We start from the raw sequence: 26,681 nt of genomic DNA, 5'->3' as shown, positions 1-26,681 counted from the left end.
TGATTCATGGACATAGCTGTAATAAGAGACAACTTCATACGATGAGACGGACAAACGCCGTTTTCCAAATTTTGAAGTTCCAAATTCACAATGTAGTGCAAGTGGGGTCTCATGTAACCTAAAAACGTTCAATTTAAAAACCACGTGAGTTGCACACATTGATCATCATGCTAAGTGTAAGGTAAATAAAATTCCCAAAGAGATCATCTTGTAAACAAGAAATTGAGAAATTTTATTGAATGTCAATCTTTAATACATCACACATGAACTTCTAATTCTAAAATCAAAAGATTGTTACAAAGTTAATGAAAATAACAATGGCGGTCGGCCATAACAATACTTGAAATCATAAAGCTAGAAGAAGCTAAAAATGACTAATCAAAGTCTCGAGTATCCATGGTAGTGGCCGGAGGCTTAGCCTTGGAAGCAAGGGTCTCGGGCTTCATGGAGATGTGGTAAGTCTCGATCTCAGGGTCCTCATTCACATGATTTGATTCGGGTTGTAGAAACTTCTTGTAGGCGGAGTGTGTCTTGATCATCTCTTTGCTAGCATGACAATTGGGATTAAAGTGCTTGAAGAAGCCACATTTGAAACATGGAGACTTGCCATTACCGGAAGTGGAGGCATGAGGAGGCACACGGCCTCCTTGAGGTTTGGGACGGGGACGGCCTCCCCCGAAGGGTGCGGCGCGGCTACCATCTCGAGTCCAGTATTGGACTTGAGCCGAGACCGGCCTTGTTGCCTCCCACCACAAGAGTTGTTGTTTTGGTGATGGTATAGAGCGTTTCTTGATTGATTTTGTTGCTTAGGAGCTTTCTCATAGTTAAACTGTGGTGTAGAAATATTTTTAGTGTCAACATGTCTATTTTGTTGTTGAGGAGGATCTCATAATGCCTCTCATTCTTTGCCAAGAGTGTCATTAAGTCGGCGAAAGACCGGATCTTCCCTTCCTTTACATGAGTGCGGTATGTATAAGCTTTAACCTCATAGTTGATTGGAAACGTGTCCAATGTTTTATTGAGAAGATCTAGGTCGGTCTTGATGACACCAACGGTGCCAAGATCGGATTGCAGACATAACATATCCTGATTGAAGTCATCCACTCTCTTATAGTCTAATAGACGGATGTTATCCCATCTAACGGTCAATTCAGGGAGAAGCTTATCATGAACGTTGTTGTAACGCAATTGTAGTTTGTCCCATAATTCTTTAGGATCTTTTACGTTCAAGTATTCCCTCTTAAGAGTGGCATGGATGTGACGTCTCATGAAGATGAGAGCTTGAGTCTTGGCCATAGGTGGGAAACTAGCAGGAGGGTCGGCAAACATGCCTTCGATCCCTCGGCTCTAGAAAGCGAGCTCCATGTCAGAAACCCTGCGGTGGTATTCCTTGCCTTCTAGATCAAGAAGGCCAAATTCTGGTTAAGATGGCGATGACATCTACAAAAACGAATACGGAATCGATTAGATTCAAGTATAATAGGAATTAGAATGGGCGACGTATATGGTCACAAGAAAAATCGATGCAAACGGTGATACTCACGATCGCACCCAAAACAGCGGTGCATTCAGGCGACTACACAAAAATCGATTAACTTCCCTTTCAAAACAATCGTGACTCTCCCAGGACCATTACACAAAAAACATCGACCAAGAGGGGAAACCCATCCATCTTTAGTCTCATCGGCGTTATTAGAAAGGCCGGAATGAAGACAAGAAGAAGGCTAATAGTGCCCGATATAATATATCTATACATTCAAAAGCGGGACCGTTAATGGAAAAATTACCTTTGAAGGTGTGGAGAAGACGAGAGTAGCTTCTCTTGAGTGAAGACTTTGCTTGTGAAGTTCGCGTTGCTTGCGTGAATATGCGGGGGGGGGAGCAATCTTGAATGCTTTGATGCGGGGTCTTGCGAAGCAAAAAGATGATTTTGCGGGGGGAATGTGGAGGAGACCCTGCGGAGCTGTGGGGCTGCGTGCAGGGGTTGCAGGCAGAGGCTGTAGGGGGTTTGCAGGGGCTACGGGCAGGGGTTGCAGGGGTCGGCGGCGGGCTGCAGCGGCGGCAGGCAGGAGCTGTCGCCAACGAGGAGCGCCGATGGGAAGGTTGCCGGAGGCCGGAGACAAGGGCAGTTGGCGTGAGAAAAAAGATTTCTAGGGTTCTAAAAGTTCAGGGTTTTAGGGCAAAGTGCGTAATAACGTGATGCATGATGAAATAATTGTATCTTTATTGAATGATATGGGGGCCTATATATAAGCATTACAAAACCACAATCCCGTAGGATTTCGAAGTCCTAATCTATTACAGAGATGTTAATCTATCTCCTAACATGAAACCTATTAGGCAAGACACACATAAAAGTAGAATAATAATTCTCCCGGAATAAGCTGATAATATAGACACATACCTTTTCCTAAAAGGTAACAAATTCCCGCAATCATACTAGAATCAAATAATGCAATAGGAAACAAACAACTACGGATCACATTCCTAATACAATTATCACTTTTGGACTTTTCTAGCATTTATATCATCTCAAGGCTGGTATAAGCCTAAGAAATTGATGCTAACAAATGTCGGCGAGATCATGGCTGAAATTGGCTGAATATGGGCATGGCCTTAAAATCAATTTTGATAACAAGACTAAGTTAAAGTGTCTGAGTCAATTTTGCTAGAAAAGTGAATGGAATAATTTTTACAGACCACCCATTCTGGTGTAGCTGCTCTCAATTCTTCATTGATGAATCTGTCTTTTTTTCTTTCACCACAATGTTTCAATTTTTGGTGAAAACTTGACAAAAGTTTCATACTCATAGTTTTAATACTCAGCTATATTGACATCAATTTTGACTATTAAATTATTATTTTTAATAATAGCCAACTATCTTTATGTTGTGAACACATCAAAGTACTTTTTTTTTAAAGAAAAATACCGATACACTAGTACTCTGTGTTGTTAACGGACTAGTGGCCCACCATTAGGAGATTAGAATTACTCAAAAGAAAAACAAAGGTGGTGTTTGATTCGAACTCTTATGTTGAATCTTGAATCTTGAATTTTGAGGACAAGTCGATGATGGGTGCGATGAAGGCCGCTCTGGGAGATGCGGTGGTGACGTTTATGTGGGTTTTCTGCGCATCGACGCTGGGACTGATGACGAGTCTGATCGCAAATGCAATCGGGGTTCAAGCCTCCCACCTCTTCTGGGCTTCTTTCGGCATCACCACTGCCCTCGTCTTCCTCCTCGTCCTCATCTTCAACTTCATCGGAGACGCCTTGGGTGGTGACAGCTTCAACCCCACCGGCACTGCCTCTTTCTACGCCGCTGGTGTTGGTGCCGACACCCTCTTCTCCATGGCCCTCCGCTTCCCTGCTCAGGTTAGCCCTTTATTACATCATCTCTTTGGTTGATGTTCTTTGCTTGATGATATTACCCTACATGCATACAGACTCTGGGTGCTGTGGGTGGCGCTCTGGCCATCAAGGAAGTCATTCCCGCTCAGTACAAGCACTTGATTGGAGGCCCTTCTCTCAAAGTTGACTTACACACCGGAGCTATTGCCGAGGGGGTCTTGACTTTCCTCATCACCTTCATTGTGCTTGTCATCATCCTCAGGGGTCCTCGTAGCTCACTGATCAAGACATTGCTTCTTGTTGTGGTCACTGTCGTTTTGGTTGTTGCTGGTTCTGTCTATACTGGCCCTTCAATGAATCCTGCTAATGTAAGTATACCTTTTTTTACCTTTACAGTCGCAGTGGTTTAATTTCAAATCATATAAGAACTACCTGCTTCTGGTTAAGGTTTTATGAAGTATTCTTTGATCCAATATGGAAATTTCTTGGCTTCGCTCCTAGTTAGCCCGACATTGTGTCATTGAAATGCCTTAAACTAAAGGACTTTTGAATGATATAGCTGACGACTTGTACTACATTAAAAATGCAGTAGCCTAATAATGCATTTGTGTATTGCATTTAAGACATAATCAAATCAATTTAGTTTAAACTTGGCTACAGTGAGATCAATACTAATCAACTTCAATACAATTCCAAAATTCTTTAACCACTTCTACTCTTTTTTTCCAAATGGTTCTATTGTCATTCTGCTATGTATACTGCTCTGCTTCCACCAAGCTTTTTGGTTGCTACTTGTTGGTGCATCAGTTGAGAATTTACATATGGAACTTAAGAATGATATACTTGTATATGTAGATGAATTTTTGTATGTGGTTTGTCGTATCAGCTTTATCCATTGGTGGTACTTCTCATGATACCAAATGCGTTTGGCTACCTTTGTCTTTGTGTCACATCTGGCATCTCTGTTTTTTATCTCTTTGACATTGCTATTTTGTCTGTTACTCTGCTTGTACTGTAGTTCTCAATGTATGATTTATGCGAGATCTGGACAAGGTGAATAATGATACTTTTCTCGTTTGTAAAACGGGGTTATGAACCCAATTAAGCTAACCTTTTATAGAAGATAATGGTAAGAAAATAAGTGTGAAGATATGGACCCTGCTTTGCTTCCAGTGACAGATCATTTCACTTCTTGAAGTCTTCCTGCATTTTGTGGTTGTATGTGACTTTTGGAAATTGATGAAGAAGATAATTCAAAGTGTTGAGATATAAATCCCACTTTAGAAATATTAGAAGTGACGCAGCACAGTAGCTGCTTAGGAACCTGGATCACAAGCTCTAAGAACTGTAAGTTAAGCACATACTGATTTAGGATTCACTCCCAGGTTTCACACCCTCGTCTAGGCTTCACACCCAAAACACTATAATTTGGGAATCTCTCCCAGGTTTCTCACCTTAATCCTATCACATGAAAATTCAGTAAACACTGATATTCTTATTCAACATAGCATATCTCAGCCCATTGGCTTTTACAGTTATTTATACTAGGTTCTATAACTGATACTAACTAGTTTTTAAGACTCTTTAGGACTCTTGAAATTCAGAAACTGAAACATAAAAGACCTAATAAATAAAAACTTAATACTTCTAAACTGAACAGAAACAAAAGGACACAAGTAAACTCTTGAAATAACACTAAGCCTAAAAACTCTTTGGATCAGACTTCTTCTCAGCTGCTAATTAAAATCCTGAGATCAATTAATCAACCATAAAGAAAGGTAATGATCAGCTACTCTATTTTTTCATCTCTTCCATTCATAAACCTTGAAAGAGTTGGTATGATGTCCTCATCATACTCCCCGGCTGAAAAGAGCTCGTCTCCGGCGAGATAAAGTTGCAGTATCTCTTGAAGATATTGAGCTCTTCCTTACCTATCCAGATGTTGTTAGAGTCTGATTTGTCCCTCCACTTCATTAGATATTCTGGGTAACAATCTTCTTTCATTGAATCCACAACGTTTTCAGCTACATCTTTTGGATTGATGATGTTTAAGGATTTGGACTGATGCCCCCCATTACTGAGTGATTCAAGTACCGGTTTGGGCTCGATTGGGGTCAGCTTGATGTGCTTCCCTTCATAATAAAAAGAACATGTGTTGGCACGACCTGAGGTGGTTAAAGATCATACAACCATGGTATGCCTAAAAGAATATGTCCCACATCCATTGGCACCACATCACACCAAACATTGTCCTTGTAGGATGAAAATTGAATAGGTACCTGACACTGCTGTTTTACAGGAATGGAAGACTTATCAATCGATGCTACATGGTAGGGCTGAGGATGATTGGCAGGGGTCAAACCCAATTTAGAGATGGTTTGAGGGGAAACCACATTGATGCATCTCCCATTGTCAATGATGACCATATAACTTTTGTCTCCCCTTTTAACATAAGTGTGAAAAAGGGATGTTCTCCGCCAATCTTCAGCCCCCTTAGGTTGAGTCAAGGTGCATCTTCCTCTAAATCATCTTCAACTGGGATTTTAGGGTCATGAACTTCTTCCTCCAGTTCTTTATGAACATTAGCCTCATCTTCTTTAGTAGCTGCAAACAGACTTCGAGCTTGCTCTTTGGTTGGGCATTGTCCAGCATAGTGACCATAGCCTTGATACCTATAGCACCTTGTAGATATCCTTCCTTGATTACCGGATTATACTCCCTTTTCTTTATCTGTTTTCACCAAAGGATTGGCAGTACTAGAGTTGGAAAATGGAGATGGTGTTGTTCTAGATGAGCTGGGAGACAAGTCAGGACTTGGTTCGTCCAACTGCCTATGCACAATGGTTGTGGGGGTCTTCAAGTAACGCTCCAACTCCAGAACAATTTGATAGGCTCGCTCCAACGAATACACCTCATGAGGAATCAACTCCCTTTGAAGTTCTGGACGAAGGCCGGTTCTGAAACGGGCAAGGGTTACAGATGGATCTTCAATTATGTTACATCTGATCATAAATTCTTCGAACTTATCGATATACTCCACAGCTGGCATGCCTCCTTGACGAAGAGATTGCCACTGGTTCAGCAAACGTTGTTGGTAAGCCAACGGTACATACTTCTCCTTCAGCCTTTCTTTCATCTCATCTCATTCTGTAACAGGTTCTTCACCTGCCCTTGCAAGTCGCCTTTCCAAACCAGTCCACCATTCCCTCCTCGCTTTGCCCACCAACTTCATCTTTGCAAAGCGCACCTTTCGAGCTTCTGACAATTTATACCAATCAAAATAATGGTCCATGTCTGATCCAATCCAAACATACCTTTGCATTCAGTTGGCCATCAAAGTTTGGAGCTTCAACTTTAATAGACCTCAAAGCTTTCTCTTCAAGATCATATCCATCTTGCCCATTAATATTCCAGAGAGGCTGCTGCCTGCGAGCAATCCTTCTAGGCTGCAGTCTCCGTCCTCCACCTACACTCTCTTCTTCATTGAGAATGGATGCTTCAAGTTCTGCCAAAGCCGGTCAGAGGCTGCTGCATGGTCTTGCATTCTTGTCTCAATCTGTCCAAGTTGAGCGAGTATGGCTTCCAAGGTTTTAGCCACAGTTTCAGCATCCATGGTTGAATGGGATTTCTATGGGCTGGAGCTAGCAATACTAGAGCTTGTCCAGCTCTGATACCAAAGCTGACGCAGCACAGTAGCTGCTTAGGAACCTGGATCACAAGCTTTAAGAACTGTAAGTTAAGCACATACTGATTTAGGATTCACTCCCAGGTTTCACACCCTCGTCTAGGCTTCACACCCAAAACACTATAATTTGGGAATCTCTCCCAGGTTTCTCACTTTAATCCTATTACAGGAAAATTCAGTAAACACTGATATTCTTATTCAACATAGTATATCTCAGCCCATTGGCTTTTACAGTTATTTATACTAGGTTCTATAACTGATACTAACTAGCTTTTAAGACTCTTTAGGACTCTTGAAATTCAGAAACTGAAACATAAAAAACCTAATAAATAAAAACTTAATACTCCTAAACTGAACATAAACAAAAAGACACAAGTAAACTCTTGAATTAACACTAAGCCTAAAAACTCTTTGAATCAGACTTCTTCTCAGCTGCTAATTAAAATCCTAAGATCAATTAATCAACCATAAAGAAAGGTAATGATCAGCTGCTCTATTTTTTCATCTCTTTCATTCATAAACCTTGAAAGGGTTGGTATGATGTCCTCATCAAGAAGGCTGTATTGTATCTGTATCCAATACTGAAACGTGTCAAATATGCCTTGGATACATATCCAAACCATTTCTGACGTATCTTTGGCTTTAGATAAGTGTTTCACCGATTGGATACGCTTCATATACGTTTTGTATTCGGATTGGGGGCAATTTTGTAATTTAATTGGTTGATTGTTTTTGTTGGATTAACTTGTTTTTCTTTTTATTGAACTTACGTTAAAAATTTTAATAATCTCTTTTTATTGCTTATCTCATTGAATATCCATAATCCTATGTCAAATAAAACTTATCAACACAAAATTTATTAAAAAATCTTAAACGTATCTTGTATCCTATTTTTATTCAATATTCACGTGTCCCATATCTCCATACCCTATATCCCATATTTTTACTCATGCAACATAGATTATATTCTTCCTAAATACTTTAAGTAATGGAACTATTTTCCAGTTGAAAAGTCATGTTTTTATAAAATGTTGTTTACATTATATTGCTACAGTTAGTAAAGGAGAGCTTCTAATGAGAGCCTTAGAATGAGGACTTAGTGAGGACTTTGAAATGAACGGTTGAAAGAGTGTTTTTAAGTTTAATTGATATTTTCAAATTCCAATGTGCATGTCATATAACGGTTCATTTAAAAGTCCTCAGTTGGTCCTCATTGGAAGCTTCTCCCAGTTGGTCATTGGACGCTTCTCCCTGTTGGTAATGGTCTTCCCAAAAAATAAAAGCAATAAAATTTATGGGTGCGTGCTACAGTGTCAGTAAGAGAGAGCTTCTAATGAGGACCTTAGAATGAGGACTAGTGTTCTTAACTTTAATTGATATTTTCAAATTCAATGTGTGTGTCATCTTACCGTTCAATTAAAAGTCCTCACGTCGTCCTTTGTTATAAGGTCTTCATTGGAAGCTCCACCCATTTAGTAGTGGTCTTCCCAAAAAATAAAAACAAAAATAAATAAATTTATGTGTGTCTTGGCGGTATCATAGGTGTAGGCTTTTTCTTTTGAAGAACACTTGTGCGTGCAAACGTGTAAACCTCAGCTTTTAGAGGCTCAAGGATACCTTTCCTAGTGTTTTATAGATTCTACAAAATAGCGTGTTGCTTTGGTGTATTATCTTAAAGAAAGACTAGACATATTCTTTTGAGCTGATATTTAGCACTATTTGGAATGTGAGAACTAAATGGATTCAGAAGATGGATTTAAGTGCAAATTGCTAGATAAATCAATGCGGATTAAATTTGTCCAACCAAAATCATCACTTTCATAATGGTGAAAAACGATGATGAAATGTCTAAACAATTACTAATTCAGCATTGGCAATGAGGTGTGTCTGTGTGTGTATGTGTGTGACATTGCTCATGTATTTTTTCATATTTTTGTGGATAGAAAAAATGTGTGAATTGCCTTTTGCTCGTGCATTTTCCTAATTTTTTTGGATATGCTATGCCGTCTTTGTATGTATTTATTTTAATTTTATTATGGAGTTAGAAGTTTAAAATTTTAGTACGGTACTGTGATTTCCCCCGCTTGTTTAATGGACTGCATGCCCTTTTTCTTAGCATAATATGATCAATTATTTTGAGGCTTTGCTTACATTATATATCATTGGTCTTCTTTGTAGGCATTTGGTTGGGCATATGTAGACAATCGACACAACACATGGGAGCAGTTTTATGTTTATTGGATTTGCCCCTTCATATGAGCAATATCGGCTGCTTGGGTCTTTCGTGCTCTCTACCCCCCGCCAACCAAACAGAAGAAAGCTTGAATAAACTTCAGATGTTTTAAGGTCATTTATATCCGTAAATAAAGCTGTAATGAGGAACATTTTTTTTTAAATTCTACTATTGCTACCTCACCTAGTGGCTAGTCTAAAACTATCTTCAAAGTTGGGACGAATAAGAAATTGACCTGCCTAGTTAAGGTGTTGTATATTGGGAATGGATGAATTGGACGCAAATATTGGGCGATATTGTATCCAAGTCAAGTTGGAGGTTTGCACTGCATTCTATAACATTCATTTAATAGGCCATATTGTGGTTTTATTATCCATTAGGGAAGGATCAGAGCCAGGCCATGATCACATAACATCTACCATGATAATGTGAAGCGCAGAGGCGGAACCCACCCGTCCACCATTTTTAATACCAAAAAAATATATATGGAAAGGAAATGCATGCAGATATTGCATTCCCTTCTTTCTGTCCTGTCATCATAACATAAAGATGATAAAAGGAAAGAGCTAAGTATAATCGATAAAGTACTTATTTCATCTTCTTTTTTGTTTACCTTCGGATCTCCCCGTTGGGGAGCAGCACGTTTGTTGCTCATGAGTTTTGATTTTCAGGCCACATCTCGTTCCACTTTTCTGTTGCTGGTTGATTGGTTTTCTGGTGCTGGATTCAACTTTTGTGTCAGATTTTGAATCAGACACAAAATTTGGTCCATATCATTCAACTGAGTTGTGCCTTACTGCAAAGCTGTTCCAAGATTACTCACTCGCCCAGACAATACAGTAGCCTCTGCTCTCCAATCCTCCCCACCAGTTGTAGCTGATCTGATACGCCAGTGGGCTTTTGCAATTTTATAGTTGTAACCATCATTCCACCACGGGTCGTCTCTCTAATTGTTGATCTTATTTGCTTCTTTCTTAACCCCAAGCTTCAACTGGGTACAATGACTTGTCCACATAGGTCACATCCGTATAACAATCATAGTGGAAGAGTTGAAGAAAGATGCAACAACCGCTAAAGTACTTCAGCTCATTATCTTTGCAAGTTTTGATTCTCTTCATCAAGAAGTCGAATGAGTACGTACTTAACCCAGTTAAGGGTTTTAACTTTTGGGTCACAGCGTTTCACAATTCACATAAGATCTTATGATTTTATGTAGTCTTAGCCATGACTCATCAAGCAAACACCTATTGATGCAGAACCAAGCCGCATTCATGCATCGTTGGGGCTTGTAGTAGTGGTATGGTGTGGAAGGTTACGGAAGCACATGAACACTTCTTTATCGATTTATCATCGTTGATAGTTTCGGTCTTAGGCCCAAAATTCAAGCCCGATGATGGTGAAGTTATGGCGGCAATAAGAGAATTAGACCTCATCCTTTTAGATATAAACATTGAAGCTAAGACTAAAGCAAACATCATTATCCTCTAAAAAATGACCCAGACGATTTCTTCTAAGCTCCGTTCCAATTTGCATGCACTCTCAGTCTGCTTTCCCCGCACCTTTCAAATATCCAATATTTGCTTCCCTGTAGCAACCACTTACCTAGTATAAACATTAAATTCCTCATGGTTATCACTTTGTCTGTGTTGCAACAAGCTTTTAAACTAGTCCAAAATACCATCTCTTCCTTTGAAATAATGAATCCCCAACTTCATATCTTCTTCCAATCTTCCATTCCAAATTTCCTGACGTTGAGTTTAGTGCCATCGCCACCCCACAACAACCACTATAGCAAATCTCGATTTCCTAGAGGAACCATCGTAAGTAAGCTTGAAGAACCACCCTAAGAAAACCATCTTTTCTCTGTTTCAGTGTATATATTAGGAGTAGATTGAAGAAATATTGTTTTCTATCCAGAAGATTAGAAAGTTTTCAATCACCTAGCCCCTCAATTATGAGCTTATAAAAAGGGGGAGTTCGGGGTTGGAACGATCATCAAATTTCATCAAGCAAAACCTAGCCTAAGTATTCATTTCTTCATGTTGTAAGCTTTCTTAGCCATTTCCTTTCAAGAACCTCATCCTGAAACGTAGCCTTACTTCCAGAAACCAATCCTTCAAAATTCACCCAATTCTTCCACCGCCGTGCATTTTCAGCTCCCACGCCAAGTTTATTTTGCAAAGCTCCGTTAGAATATGAATTATGCACAAAATTTATTAAATTATCTAAGTCATTGGGTTAATTTTGGCCTAGTTACCTCCTAAATCAAAAGAATCCCTCACAGATTGTAACTTCCTTTAATCTGTGAGAGCATCTATAAGAATGTTTAACTACCTGTAAAATCGACTCTTTAGCAGATCTTTTGATTTCTTGATCATGTTATGTTAGTTTGATCAACATATATAATTTTCCATAATCTTTCAAATAAAAAAAATCTATTTGATTGGATTAGGCCCTTTTTTTTTGTACAATTAAGTTAATATTGAATATAGAAAATTAGATGTATGATAAATAGTGTACAACGAATGACCGTACGTACTTTAAGTATTCCATTAAAATAAAAAGTTATAAAGTGATGTATTTTAATAAGGGATATGTATTTGGTATTTTGCAATGTGTGTGTTGTGTGAATAGGATGCGTATTTTTAATTAGGGTGTGGGAAGTTTGGGGGTTATGAATTAATAATGGAGTGTGTATTTAGTAGCTATGTGTGAATAATTTTTTTAAAATGAAAATTGACGTTAATGTCATATATTAGAAAGCAGGAAAGTCTACATGAATATGGACGCTCTCTATAGGACTTCGAGACATTAAAATCATGTTAAACAACTAAAACTTTGAAACTAAACTCTAACTGTCCCTATGTCGACAAACCATGGCATGTCCAAGAGAACCCAAGTGACCAAAGTGTCTTAGAACTGCACGACTACGCTCATTTATTAAATCATTTTCAAGACCACTATTAACACCTCCCTTGGACGAGGTAATTCCCGGCAAGATTCTCCCTTATTCCGGCCGCCAGATCGGTAGGAGTAAGCCCAACACGATAGGGCACTGAGCCGGTAGGGTAGGTCACGCCACCTCTAATTCAGGTGCCTTTGCCGGCGCTGCCAAAGTAGCAAAAACATATTGTACAAAATGTAACAACCCTAAATTTAGAATAATGAAATTTTGAATTTAAGGATGTTATCACTCTAAAATAACTTCAATAATTGAAATTACATTACAATAGCTGAATATCTCAACCAAGTTTAACCATAACTCGGTTTACAAACTGTAATATATAAACATAATTACACGTTGTAAAGATGTACAGTTTAACATCTCTCACAAACACCTCAGAACTAAAAAAGAATCTGAATCAAAAGCAACTCTCAGCTGTCAAGCAATGCACCCCTCCTATCACAGCTACTAAGAAGTACCTGGAACACTACCCCTTGCACCAATAATTGGTACACCGGGATTGTAAACACATCTTAGTCAGCTTCACCGCTGGTATGAGTAAATGAAAAGAAATACTCAACAAACATGCATCTATGACAACTTCTAAGATATTATCATAATCACCACATTTTCACAATAATGACCACAATATAATCATTAACACACTCATTTACTATCATCACCACAATAACGCTAGCGTCATCATAGATGACGCACACAACAATAGTGTCATTCATGAGTCGGTCAGCACTTTGCTCCCATGCATCACAGGTACAAACTCGAGCTCTAGATTAATCTTCTTCAACCCGGCCAATGTATGGTTCTGACACTGCCTATCGCCACTTTGGCGTAACAGTTAAAATAACACATTGTCGCCTCTTTGGAAACAACTGTTTAAACGACTCACCCACCCTACCCCACAACACCACAACAATAACATCAATAATACCGGAAGGTACATTTTATTCCCTTTCGGTCAATGACACACAAATAATCATACCAGAATGTACATTTTCTTCCCTTTCGATAACCACATAACAACAATATAACTCAATAATGCCGAAAAGTACAATGTCTTCCCTTCTGGAAACACAACATATAAGCACTTCGACTATACAAATATTCCATCCAAAATCCTACAATTTACCGAGAGGGACATTTTATTCCCCCTCGATCCCATCCTCCACCATTCAATGAAAACCAACTAAAAATATACAATATATTTCACAAATATAGTAGCTTTATATACTTGGTGATAAATATATGCATATCCTATTACCATTGAGAAACACATATATAAATCACCAAATATACACATTTATATTTCAATCACAAAGTAAGTAAATATATATAAAATGTAAGTTCACACGTCTAGTTACCGCCAAGGGTAACTAGACAAATGTGAGGTTTACTCACCTTTATGCTTGCTCTAACTTCGAGTTCACCGAGTATGAAAACTCGATTCCTCCTCAAGCACCTAAGTGACAACAAAAATCACTTAGTAAGGAAAGTAGCCCAAAAGGACAAGCTTCTAATTTACTAAGGCCACCCTCTCGGCCTAACCCATCGATCGTAACAAACTGAAACCTCACTGCCTCACTGTCCAACCATAACCAAACCAATCACAAAACTAAATTAAAACTTCCAAAAACATATCTAACTCAGCTCCTTACACCCCAAACTGTCCAAACTTGATAAACTTAAAGCCTAGACTCCAACAATGAAAACTAACAAAACAACCATTTCCACTTCTCAATCCAACACATTGACAACCCAACCGGCCAAACACCAACAACTAGTTACTCTCACCACCACCGCACCAGTTGTTGGCCTCCCAACCTTACACATCCACACACTGCCCTTTCCTACTCAAAACACAACCAAACTTTTTAACTTACAAAAAGAAACTTCCCACACAAAACTCCAATACCCTAAGCAGTAAGAAAAATAGTTCCTTACCCAAAGATGATTGCCAAGGTCATAGAGGACTTCTAGAATGGTTTCTGAAACCTCCCCAACTGAAACTACTGCAGCTGTGGTATGATTTGCTGCACTACTCCTCACCGAAGCTTGAGCAACGTCAGAACCCTCCCAAAAATCACCCTACTGGTGGCACAACAGCTCACAGTGCCGATGTCTAAGGCTGCCGAACATACTGATCGTGGTATCTCCCTGAACAGGGACCAGAGTGACAAATTTTCTGGGTTGAAAGGGAGGTGAGGTTGGCGTGGCTCTAGGGTGCTCGATAGTGACTGATTGATGGCTGAATGGTGTGATCGGAGGAAAATAAGATTGTGGAAGAAGGAAGAAGATAAGAAGAAAAAGAAATTAGTGGGAGGGCTCGGTGGAGTGAATGAGATGAAGATAGGAGGAACATATGTAGATATTTGTTTCCAATCTCTCTCTCCCCAAAATACCCTTACATAAACTATCTTCCGTAAATAAATTCTCACTCCTCTGACTTCCGATTAAAACAGTCACATATCTACGAACCCGTTTTGACGAGCTCTACGACTTTTGCGAAGGAAGTTTTCGGAAACGAGTGACGGATCACAAGTCGACTCTTGAGTCGAATGAATTAATCGTAAAACGACTTAATGGTTCTCGAACTGATTTCTGCTTCGAATGAAGGCTAATTAAAAGTCGTAGAATATTGATATAACCAAAATATCATTTCATTAATCTCCATGAAATTATAAAATAATAATAATGAATTTCGGGTTATTACACAAAAACTCTCCCACATCGAGAAATAGAAGTAACACTTCCCCCATTACGTCTATAAAAACAGCCAGAAACTTCCTAAAAAAGGTAACGCATACGAGCTTAGGTTTTGACTCGGATTCTAACTTAAGTTTCAGAGAGTCATAGGCCGCACCGCTGACCCTTGACCTTAACCCCAGTTTTATGCAGGTTAATCGGATCAAAGTTTGAATACAAGCTACGTGAATAAAACCCCTAGATTTTGTACTCATAACAACCACTCTACTGAGAAGGTCCAAATGCTAAGGCCCAAGGGAGGGAAACCCTAGCAGAACCAACCCAGGCCCACAAAAACTCAAATCCAAAGGGATTCAACAGAAGTGAAAACCTAGCAATTTTCACTATACTTGCCGCCGTTGCCATATCCACCTCTTGGAGCATGACCTCGATAGCATGAGGCAACCAATCACCACCACTGAGATGTGCTGGGCCGACAATCACGTCAACCCTCTTAAGATTCTGGGAGGGATCGCCGCCATGCACCCGTTAGCCATTCTTCCATGACATCACCACCGTTGCTCACCGTTGCATAGATGCTGACGAATGATCGAAGATTCAAATCCCGCCATGAATCTCCCATCACCCCTTCAACCAAAAACTTAAGAGGAGATGAAGGTGCCAGATTCCGGCCAAAGCTTTCGTCACCTGAAACGCCGCCGCCGCTAACCCAAGGCCCACCATCGGGTTCATGATGTATGAGAGAAATAATTGTATTTTTGTTTTACTCTTATTTTTACTTATCGGGAAAAGGAAAGGAAAAAGAGAAATAAACCGGTAACCCATAACTGGTAACCGGCTACGTAGTTGTCTGTCGGTGAACCCTGGAAATTATATAAAGGCGAAACCAGAAATAAGGGGACTTCTCGGCGTTCGTATATATACAGAGAGACCCCCAAAAAAACCCGCATTCAAACCTTCGAATTTCTTCCCTCACAATTAAACCAAAACGGAGAGGTCTCCTTCTCTCTTATATATATATATACACATATAAAACCAATCCTGATTTCAAAAGTTCTCTCCTCAAACTCGTTTGATTTTGGAAACCCTAGATTTAGACGAGAGAGGGATCTGATCTTCGGGAATGGGGGAACAGTGTGGATTGGAAGAGAGCCAACCCGTCGATCTCTCCAGGCATCCTTCTGGAATTGTTCCCACTCTTCAGTAAGTCCCCCCATCATCCCTTTTCTCCGATTCTCGTAAATACAAAGCCTTAATTTTGTGCCTAACACTTTACCCATTTCGCTTCGTTTCCAATTGATCCAGTTCTGCCTGCTGCCTCAAATTTTGCTACTTTATATCTAAATTTTAACAAATTTATCCAAAAACATAATTTTACTGGTATTCTATTAATCAACTTGAGATATAATTTTTGTAATGTTAAAGTACGGCTAGTGATGTCAAATTATGTTGAACTTGATCGTTCTTTATGGATAATATGTTATTTTGTTTTGTAGGAATATTGTATCTACAGTTAATTTGGATTGCAAGTTGGATCTTAAGCAAATTGCTTTGCAAGCTCGAAATGCAGAATACAATCCCAAGGTATATCATTGCTGCACAATTCATTCCAGAACTGTGTTGGTATTTGAGTGGTGCTGATGCACTTTTAAGAAAATATCTTTCAAGGGCTCTCTTTACGCTGTGGTGAACTAGGATTGTCTTAGTCTTTGATCAGTAAGTAAAGTCGGTCTGTCTTTTTTGCTGAGTCCAGCATTCTTTGAAAAATTGAAACATAAATTAGTAAACGAATGGAAAAGGTGATTTGCAGCCCAAATAATTGTAATCAATCTAAGCAGACCATTAATTGCGCTATGGTGATTGAGTTATATATGGGAGCTAATACTTGCTTCTTTACATTGGAATGGCTTTGCAGCGTTTTGCTGCTGTCATAATGAGGATTAGGGAACCAAAAACAACAGCTTTGATCTTTGCCTCTGGGAAGATGGTGAGCTCTTCTAAATGTTAATGATACTCTACTTGCTCAAAACTATATGATTTCATCCCGGATGTTCTTTTTAATTTAGTAACAATTTCGGAAAATTCCATACCCATATTAATTCATATATCATTGGTTGACATTGCTATTTTATGCAGTATATGCTCATTTCTGTGTGTGCGCGCACATCTTTATATATCCGGAACACACACACAAAAAAGTCAAATCTCAACTTCAGTCTGAGTTATGTGGAACATTCATTCTCTGATTCTTAATTCACAAATTTTGGTACTTTTGTTTTTTTCGGGGGGGGGGGGGGGGGGGGGGGGGGGCGAATGTGTTCAAACAAAATGTCTATTAGTTTTTAACTTTAAGAGAGAGGAAATGATAGAAACCAAAGAGGGGAAGGGTAATTTCAGGGAATTGAAGGTTAGGTTTGTTATTTTAAGGATTGCCTTCTATTTTTATCTGTAAAAAAAAAGAAAAAAAGTTGAACTTAAGAAGAGGTAGATTATCCTTTTACAAGCATTACCTTTAATCGTGGTGCTGAGTGGTTTGTCAACCAGCACAGAATTCTGGTTTTGCACCCTGCATTGTTTCAAACTCCGGCTTCCAAATTGTGACTTATACAACATGTACGTTACTGCAATACTGCAATGTATGTTTGATGCTTGGACGTTGATACACCTTGATATAAGATGCTGCTCATAGTTTAAAGCTGAGGTATGAGCTTTTCATGTCTTTCTTTCCTAATATATCTGCTACTTCAGGTATGCACAGGTGCCAAAAGTGAACATCAATCAAAGCTGGCAGCAAGGAAGGTAGATGTTGCATGCTTACATATTGGTTGTTCTTTACATGGGAGGTCTCTTTTGTTCTATGTGATTGCTTTATGTGGCAATATGGGTGTGAACTTTAAGCGTTGTTTTGGAGTTTTATAGACCAGCTTTTATGGCATTCAAATCCAAATAATTCTGTCTTTCACCTGCCATAATTATTGATTCTATTAGTTAGAGAACTAATCTTAAGCAGGTTGCGGGGACATACTTCTGGAGTTCTTTTCTCTGATTTAACACTTTTTGTTCCCAGTATGCCCGAATTATCCAGAAGCTTGGTTTTCCTGCAAAGTTCAAGGTCTCTCTCTCTCTCTCTCTCTCTCTCTCTCTCTCTCTCTCTCTCTCTCTCTCTCGATCTCTTTCTCTCTTTATAGTTTTATATCTTTAACACTTGATTTTATGAGTTTCAGGATTTTAAAATTCAAAACATTGTTGCCTCGTGTGATGTTAAATTCCCAATCAGACTTGAAGGCCTGGCATACTCCCATGGTGCCTTTTCAAGTGTAAGTGAGAACTGGTATTTAATATAGTCATGCTTCCAATTTTCAAATGTGATGTATAAGCTCTTTCATTTCTTTTACTTTTTTCTCTGTCATGTTTAAATATTTTTGTCTACATTCCAATTTTCAAATGTGATGTATAAGCTCTTTCATTTCTTTTACTTTTTTCTTTGTCATGTTTAAATATTTTTGTCTACATACTTCCCTGATTCCATGATAGTATAAGTCTTGGGTAAATTCAAATATTATCGGTGTCTTTGGTGATAATATGAGATTAGCGTCTGTATTTTGGATCTAACATCTTAGGTGCGTATAGTTAATAGAATTGGCCAATCTTAGTGTTGGTCTCCTGCATTTTGGTTATATGGGTTAGTTATATATCTTGATTGTGAGCGTGTTGATGTTTTTCTGTTTGTATTGGTTGCACGATCTGTGTATGTAGACTAAAGTGAAATATGTTTAAGGAAGAGTATAGTTTTTTTATGAGGCTTGTGGATCAGAGTTGTTGATTACATAGCCAAAAGGTAAGAGATCTGTGGGACTTTCAAGTTGTGATGCTTTAAATTTTTATCAAGTAAAGACAAATAGAGAACTCCAATGATGAAAAGAGAAGGTTATGATGAAAAGGACTAGAGATATTTTTTATGTCTAGGACTATTGATATTATTACTGGAGATCTTATGTCTCACACCTTAGATGGCCGCACTTTCTTATAGATAAGGAAATGTTTGTTGGATATTGTGTAATGTACTTTACAACCCCATTTAAAAGAAGAAAAGGAAACCCACAAACACACATTGACCAGACATAGACATGGATCGCCTTGTTTTGATCCCACATCATCTGTAAAAAATAAACCCTAGCCGTTGGCGACCCTTGAACCGAATGTAAAGCTCACAGCAAAGCCTGTAATGACTATATTTATACAACATCGAATAACAACATCATACCATACGTGCTGATAGTTGAGAACAAAATTATGTTACGCCTATGGTTTGAACCACACTTTCCATGTCCAATGTGAACTTCACCTTCACATTTATTTCCTCCATCCACAAGTGAAGACTGATTCCTAAATTTCAAATTCTTAAATTGAGTTATGGTTGTGTTGAATTACAGTAATGGATTGAAAATGGATGTGGTAGGTAGTCTTGATGCTTTTATATAATGATAATAATGTAATCTTGTTGATGCAATACTTCTTGTTTATCCAATTCTTCCTCGATAGTGTGTCAATTGGACTTCGATTAGTATTGTTGTTGGATTATCTGTGGTGGTCCTTTCAAAGACTAGAATGGTAGCACCTCTTCAATATCTTGTTTATGCAGTATGAGCCAGAACTTTTTCCTGGGCTTATATATCGCATGAAGCAGCCAAAGCTTGTTCTTCTAATATTTGTGTCAGGAAAAATTGTTATAACGGGTAGCACCTCTTACAATATCTTGTTTATGCAGTATGAGCCAGAACTTTTTCCTGGGCTTATATATCGCATGAAGCAGCCAAAGATTGTTCTTCTAATATTTGTGTCAGGAAAAATTGTTATAACGGGTGCAAAGGTGATTTGATGCTTTACTTGTGCATTTCCTCTTCTACCGTTTATTGGATATGAGGATTTGTTAAGATGTTTAATTTGATGTCGTAGGTGAGAGATGACACATACAAGGCATTTGAGCTGATATACCCTGTCCTCACAGAGTTCAGGAAGGTCCAGCAATGGTACTAATCTCCCCTTCTCAATTGTTGCTAATTTCATTTGTCTTATTATTATTTTTTTATCTCATTCCTCTGTTGTTTTCGTCAGATTTATCTAAGATATCTTATGTTGGTGGCAGACACACATTTCAACATAGCTCAAGGCTGTTGTGGGCAATGCTTGCTGCGACATTTTTGCTTTTTTCTTGCATGGTGTTGAAGGCAGTAGATTTAGTTGTGAATACATAATATAACGGGATATGTTCAGTGTGGCAGATAAGCTACAATTCAATTCTCTGATCCTTTGAGAACTTTATTAATAAAATTTTCCAATTTTGATAGTGCATGCAATCTTTGCGTCTGCTCAATGACATTTGCTTTGCCAGTTTTGACGGAAGGTTATATAGGAGAACTTCAGTATTATGTTGTAGAGATTGCTCATTATATTGGTACCAGTATGGCTCATTATATTGGTACCAGTATGGCCAAGAACAGTATGCATGCCATTTGCAGTTGTCTCTAGAAATGCAACTATTCCGCTTAATTGGCCATGTGAGTGATTTGCATCTAAAGATGCCTGGATGGGTCACATGAATTTGTTAATTACAATCTGTTTTTAAAACTACCGAACCAACACTCATTTCTTTGCTCTCTCAGCCAACTGGTCAAGGGTTTAGGGTTTAAGTTTTTGAGTATACTATGGGGTGTCTGGGGCTCTAATGATCAGATAATAGCCATCTCCATATTTGCTTTTTGCTTCCCTTTTCTTGTTGACTGCATATGAAGGGATCCTTCTCAACAGAGGTTGTGGCTGAAGTTTGTAAGAGAGATGGTTTTGCCAACAATGAATTGATGTTGTGAACGTGACTGGACTCCATCTGTCAAAAATCAAATCTAAAGTTTCTCTTTTCTGTATTTCTTTCAAAACAGCTGAAGATCTCTGGATTTGTCTATGGTGCAGCGCTGCATACCATACATACCGAATCAGACGGTAGATAGAGGGTGTCTTGAAATACACGTGGAGTGTGTGGGGTGTATGGACGGTGGATTAAAAGCGTTACACGCATGCAGCGCTACACCATAGAATTTTCCAAAATTTCTCTATGGAATTATATAGAAAGTTGAGAGGTCGATCTCATGCTTAAATCATTGCCTATGTCTACGAATCCAGAAAGTCTAACTAGTAATCCATTTATCACATGGTATTGAAACGCTAACCTTGAGTTGCGTTTTGACTTTTCAGTCTTGCCAGGAAATGGAGGAGAGAACCATGAAGGTGTAAAGCAAGCAATTCAAATTTAATAGCACATGATCAGAGGAAGCTTTGATTCTGGAAAAAAAAAATCTTACATTTCGTGATGGTTAAAATTAGCTTCAAACCGGAAAAAAAAAATCATCATAAAGATAAGTACAGAACGCAAGCCATGTATGCATCAGTCCCGAAATATACTTCTAAGAAATAAGCATACAAAGTCAGAAAACCGCTTATTTCTTGCAAAAGGCAATAAATATCAATGTATCATTTAACACAAAATTGGACTATAGCAACAGAAATTTATAGCAACAGTATTGAGAAGAGTACACTGAGTACTAAACCTAACAGCGGGGAGGATCTTAAAGAAAACGTGGATGAAGAAGCTATCTGAATAATGAAATTGCAAGTCCCTTGTGAGATGTTCTGTGTTGTCACCGTCGCCAAACCTTGAAAGTTGCAGGATAGATCATCCTGATTCTGAACCTGATAGTACATATTAAATGCATATGAAGCATTCCCATTAGCATCCAAAATGTTGCAAGAAGACCCGTATTCAAGTGCAGTGCAATCTGCAAAAGTGCAAGCGTAATTTATGTTGTCTGCAAGCTTGCTCAGATCTTTGGCATTTGGATTGAACATGCACCATTTCTTTTCAAGATACTGCACATTCTTTGCACCCATTAGTAACTTGTTTTGACCCTGACCAGAAACATCAACTGCAAACTTTGGTTGTCCATCATAACTGAAAATTCCCCAATGACGCTCAAAGCTTCCAGGGGCAATGCTCTTTGCATCCTCATCGATGAGACCAAACAGGTAGACTTCTATATATCCAGGTCGCAGAGGGGTGCCTTTATTGGATCCAAGTCTTGCTAGAAGCCCATTATAAAATCTGTAAGCATTACCGACATTGGCATTCTTGTCCCCGTCTGTTGGCCATCCCACCTCCCCTACTACTATAGGCATATCCCCAAATCCAACAGCTTTCAATGAAGAAACCAAGGTATCAAAATTAGCATCAAAAACATTGGTGTATTGAATCCCAGTGGTGGCGTCAACCACAGGAGCTGCATCCCCATCAAAAAAGGCAAAATTGAAAGGGAAGCCATCATTTCCATATAGACTTAGGAAAGGGTAAATATTTATGGTGAATGGCGCCTTATTTTTATCAAGGAACTGGACAATAGCCGTCATCAGTTGACTGATATCACTCCGGAACGTTCCTGCAGATGGGTAAGGATTGGCTTCTGGTGAGTTGTAGACATCTGCATTCAAGGGCACAGTAGCCTTTATAGTATCTCCAACCCCAGCTTCATTAAGGGCGTTTTGAATGTTCTGGAGAGCTGGGAAGGTGATATTCAGGAAAGAACCATTGTACGATGTGAGGAAAGGCTCATTCCCAACAGCAACATACCTTTGCAAAGACAGAAAAAAGTAAAATTAGCTGCTATTCATTTGCAGGACACTGGTTTAGTCACATGTGGGAGAAATAGATGTTCCCCATCAAAATTATGTTAACTTACCCCCAGAAAGAACATAGCTTATTTAACATTAAGTCATTCTGAAACAAAAATCAAAATGACATTTCCTATGTGGAGCTCTTGTTAAAAAGAGGAAACAGAGATAAGAACCAAAATGGTGGTCCAGATACAAAAAAAAAACAACGAGATCTATCTGTACAAAGGCAACAAATCCAAAGTAAAGAAATGAAAAGTGCACCTGAACAATAATACAGAAGCGTTTTCTTAGTAGGAATTGCAGGAAGCTATGAATAACTAAGCACAAATCAAGAGCAGGGAATTGAAAAAAAGAAAAGAAAAAAGGAACATACTTGATGTTAACTCCTCCATTGAAATTGTAACGAGTAACGTTGCGTCGGACCCATTCTTTGGCACGCGGATAGTTAGTCATAGCCTGAAGTTGATCATTAGGAATGGCAACCATGACCTCAATGGAAGTGCCAGCCAGAGCACTCATGGTAGACTGCTCGGCGTCAAAGAGCTTGACCTTCTGAATGCCATTGTCTTTGAGCATCTGCACCACTTTCTCCGGCGGCAACTTATGCGTCGCCATGGTTCCCCAGTTCACACCAAGCCCTTCAACACTCCAACAACCCAACACCACCACCACAACCGCTGTAACCAACATCATCAAACAACCCCTCTCCATTCTCCCAACTTGTTCGATCCTAATGAAACGAACAAACAAAACAACAACCAAGTTGAGTTATGATCCTAATGAAACGAACAAACAAACAAACCAACAATCAAGTTGAGTTATGGATCTCTAAAACCAACAAGTTGATACAAGCAAGGAAACCCACCTTGAGTAAAGTTTAGGGGCCGCAGCAACAGCAACACGCCGACCTGATCCAAACTACGACCATCAAAGTGAGGAAGACAAAGTGAGCAAGGAAGGAAGAAAAATAGAAAATGGCAAAGTGCGGATTTGGGTTTGATTATGATGGCTGGTATAACGGCTACATTTGAAGAAGATATGTTGAGAATTTCGGAAAAATAAATAAAGAGGCGAATTGCAGCTTTTCTTATATTATTCGATGGATTAGAGAATCACTCCAAAGTAGGATCGCTTTCTTTCTTTCTCAACCAAGTGAGAACTGAGAAGTATACCTTTTCTCTTTCAATACGTTTTAATTTATTATGTGATTATTATTACAGGAAAGAATATAATTAATAATATATTAATAAACTGTGTGGTGTGGTTCGGAAATCTAAGAATATAAAAGGAAGATTAGACCTGACAGTCGGTGCTGTGTGGCCCACTCAACGTGTGACTGCTGTTCCCACGTTTCCCCCCACTTTCCTGTTTCCACGCGGCAACTAACAATACCGACATCATGTGTTTTCGGTTTGGGCCCCTCCATCTTTACTTCAGTTTTCAGTTGGGCTCTTCGGGCATCTGCAACAATCTTATTCAAAATACAGACCCGAAAACGAATTCGGTCACCTAAACTCATTACTATTTATTGTAGGGTGGGCACATGACCGGATGTAATGGGACGGGGTTCATCCCACTCTTTTGAATCGAGACGGGATTAGGATGTGACGAGGGTTTTTAAGAATGCATTTCACTCAGGATTAATCTCAGTTGGGACGGGACGGAATCAGGACGGGACGGGACAAATCCCACCTTCATATGAAGTTAAATAAAAACCTATATTTTTACTTTTTCATTAACAAAGTAACATTCAATAATGAAATTTTAACAAAAAATACATATTATGTTCAAAATATTATAATTTACCATTATTATTTGAGTTGATATAATTTTGGAGTTATTAAAAACATAAATTAGTTTCATTTTGATACAAATATATAAGAATTTTTAAGTTTTCATTAAACGTGAGACGAGACGGGACGAAGCGGAATATAAATTATTCGTCCTACGTCTCATCCCACTATTATGAAATGAGACGGGATCGGAACGAGACAAACGTTTTTAGACCTTTGTCCCGTCCCGTCCCCATGAATTTCAAGACGGGATCGGGATTTCCATTTTTTATGCCCACCCCTAATTTATTGGGCCTTTTGGTCTCCAACAAGACTTTTTGACTCACTCATTCTAATTAGGGTGGGCATGGGACGAGATGGGACGGGATGAGCCTAATCTCACGCTTCATCCCGTCTCACTCATTAAGTTTGGGACGGGATCAGGATGGAATTTGTGTTTTTTAAATTTCGTCCCACCCGGGATCAATCTTGTCGGGATCGGGACGGGATCGGGATGGGACCGGGCCTATCCCACATTCTCTGACTTTAAATAATAAATACTTAATTTACTATTAATAAATTTTTAGTACCAATTATTGCAATAGAAGAAACATATAGATTGTTCCAAATATCATTCATCATTTACTTCGATACCATGAGTTTAATTATTATAAAATTAAATTAATCATTCAAATTATAGCGTTATAGAGATATTGTACATAAAAAATTCTAATGGTATCATACAAGAGAAACATATATAATTATATATTGTATATAAGATTATATAGGTTTCGATTGCTAAGTTCATAGAAATTTGCAATATACAAATCGTCTTTATTTATACCATATAACTCGAGCCATATATTAATGAGAAAATTAACCGGTACTTTTTTATCTTTTGGAAATGAACCAAGGTCCATGATTCATTCTTTGAAGTTAGTCATTTCTTTATCAAATGCATCTAAGATGTTCTCATAAATTATAAATGTATGATGATGATGATGAAATATTTGATGGTTAAAATTCAAATGAATTTTAAAGCGGGACGAGACGTGAAGAAGCAAGATAGAAATTATTCGTCCCACGTCCCGTCCCACTATTATGAAACGAGACGGGACATACGTTTTAGACTTCCGTCCCGTCTCATCCTTATGAATTCGGGACGTGATCGAGATTTCGGCTTTTTATGCCCACCTCTAATTCTAACCGTTTTCTAATTCTACCATTGTAATTGTGCAATGCCCATGTGGTTCATTTCACGGGGTTATAACTTTTGTTTTAAGTATTTTCTTAAAAAGTAACCATTTTTAAGTAATTAATGTTAACAAAAAAGGGTAGTTATGGCAAAAGACACCAATGTCATTTGAGTTTTTACATAATCGTCCATTTATCTATTTGTGAGTGTTAGAAAATAGAAGTGCATATTTGTTAATTTTTAATTTGGTGGTATTTATGGGCTGCTTGCTTTATAACTGGAAACTGCCCACACCCTCTGGGTGTGCAAAAAGTTTTTCTTTTTGCATTTCAGTTGGCATTAGCACTTGATAATGCTGATATTTTGTAGAAAATCACTTAGAGGCATTAGGTGTATACAATACATTTTGCAGCATAACACGCAACAACAGTAACTAGTAAACTCTGAGATACTAAGGTTGACCTCAAAGCTGATTATGTTATTTTTCTACATTGTTTATCCTAATTAATCATGTTTGTATGAAATGAATGGCAAAGAGTTCCCTAATTTCAGAATGATATAGCTACTCATTTTCGTGAATTCTTTGTTTTCTTATGTAGTAAAAAAAAGGTACATAGGAAGCTAGTTGATTGAAACTCGGAGTTACTTGATAGGAGCACTTTGTGCGACGTTCTTAACATGTGTTTATCTCAAGTTGAACTTTGCTTAGCTCTTATTGTTGTAATATTGAGTCATTTCGTCGAGTTAGGAGTGCAGGTTGAAAAACAGGTTGAAAAACACAGAATTTGTCGAGAGTTCTATTTAGAGTAGGATTCCTTGTGTAACTAGGAAACCTAGTTAAATTAGGAGTCTTCATTAATCGACATTTCTATAACATTTGTGATAATTTGAGAATCCTATTTGTATTAGGAGTCCTTTTAGACTAGGAAACGTACTATCTAGGAAAGTCATACTTGAACTGAAACGCTTATTCCGTAACTTTCCTAATCTTACTCTTCTATTCTAGTAACTTACTTGATATTTTTATATGAATTATCTAGTTTTTATTCTTTTCTTTTAT

The 26,681-nt window shown here is 38.4% G+C and overlaps 3 protein-coding genes across 4 annotated transcripts; 2 read left to right on the top strand and 1 right to left on the bottom strand.

Moving 5' to 3' along the window:
- Positions 1–3,070: 3,070 nt before the first annotated feature.
- On the top strand, positions 3,071–9,296 carry LOC126793645 (aquaporin SIP1-2). The gene is made up of 3 exons (XM_050520239.1): positions 3,071–3,376; positions 3,448–3,720; positions 9,216–9,296. The coding sequence occupies exons 1-3, from the start codon at positions 3,071–3,073 to the stop codon at positions 9,294–9,296; spliced, it is 660 nt and encodes a 219-aa protein (XP_050376196.1).
- Positions 9,297–15,848: 6,552 nt separating this feature from the next.
- Positions 15,849–20,287, top strand: LOC126798982 (TATA-box-binding protein 2). 2 transcript variants are annotated; one of them, XM_050527176.1, is made up of 9 exons: positions 15,849–16,138; positions 16,432–16,519; positions 16,851–16,922; positions 17,684–17,734; positions 18,003–18,047; positions 18,160–18,252; positions 19,704–19,805; positions 19,892–19,965; positions 20,051–20,287. In XM_050527176.1, coding segments are annotated over exons 1-9 (606 nt in total). In that variant the 5' UTR covers positions 15,849–16,058; the 3' UTR covers positions 20,052–20,287. The 2 variants fall into 2 exon arrangements, with proteins under 2 accessions (XP_050383133.1, XP_050382414.1); XM_050526457.1 differs by having other exon boundaries at positions 15,850–16,138; positions 20,082–20,287.
- A 1,081-nt stretch (positions 20,288–21,368) lies between these two features.
- LOC126783194 (glucan endo-1,3-beta-glucosidase 8-like) lies at positions 21,369–23,790 on the bottom strand. Its single transcript, XM_050508619.1, has 3 exons — positions 23,520–23,790; positions 23,028–23,384; positions 21,369–22,610 (listed from the first exon to the last, which is right to left on the bottom strand). Exons 2-3 carry the CDS (start codon positions 23,363–23,365, stop codon positions 21,497–21,499), a joined length of 1,452 nt encoding a protein of 483 aa, XP_050364576.1. The 5' UTR covers positions 23,366–23,384; positions 23,520–23,790; the 3' UTR covers positions 21,369–21,496.
- Positions 23,791–26,681: the final 2,891 nt, after the last annotated feature.

This window comes from Argentina anserina, chromosome 1 (assembly GCF_933775445.1).
Source record: "Argentina anserina chromosome 1, drPotAnse1.1, whole genome shotgun sequence".
Taxonomy (NCBI): Eukaryota; Viridiplantae; Streptophyta; class Magnoliopsida; order Rosales; family Rosaceae; genus Argentina; species Argentina anserina.
The sequence above is the reverse complement of the archived record's forward strand: the minus strand, read 5'-3'. Positions and strand labels throughout refer to the sequence as shown.

What these genes read in the sequence shown, in the direction of transcription:
- LOC126783194 (XM_050508619.1), bottom strand. Translation starts at nt 23,365, where the DNA reads ATGGAGAGGGGTTGTTTGATGATGTTGGTTACAGCGGTTGTGGTGGTG. An exon ending in AATGGAGGAGTTAACATCAA is followed by an intron (nt 22,611 to 23,027) that starts GTATGTTCCTTT and finishes GTCTTTGCAAAG; the next exon opens with GTATGTTGCTGTTGGGAATG.
- LOC126798982 (XM_050527176.1), top strand. Translation starts at nt 16,059, where the DNA reads ATGGGGGAACAGTGTGGATTGGAAGAGAGCCAACCCGTCGATCTCTCC. An exon ending in ATGCAGAATACAATCCCAAG is followed by an intron (nt 16,520 to 16,850) that starts GTATATCATTGC and finishes ATGGCTTTGCAG; the next exon opens with CGTTTTGCTGCTGTCATAAT. An exon ending in CCCATGGTGCCTTTTCAAGT is followed by an intron (nt 18,253 to 19,703) that starts GTAAGTGAGAAC and finishes TTGTTTATGCAG; the next exon opens with TATGAGCCAGAACTTTTTCC.
- LOC126793645 (XM_050520239.1), top strand. Translation starts at nt 3,071, where the DNA reads ATGATGGGTGCGATGAAGGCCGCTCTGGGAGATGCGGTGGTGACGTTT. An exon ending in CCCTCCGCTTCCCTGCTCAG is followed by an intron (nt 3,377 to 3,447) that starts GTTAGCCCTTTA and finishes ACATGCATACAG; the next exon opens with ACTCTGGGTGCTGTGGGTGG. An exon ending in CTTCAATGAATCCTGCTAAT is followed by an intron (nt 3,721 to 9,215) that starts GTAAGTATACCT and finishes TCTTCTTTGTAG; the next exon opens with GCATTTGGTTGGGCATATGT.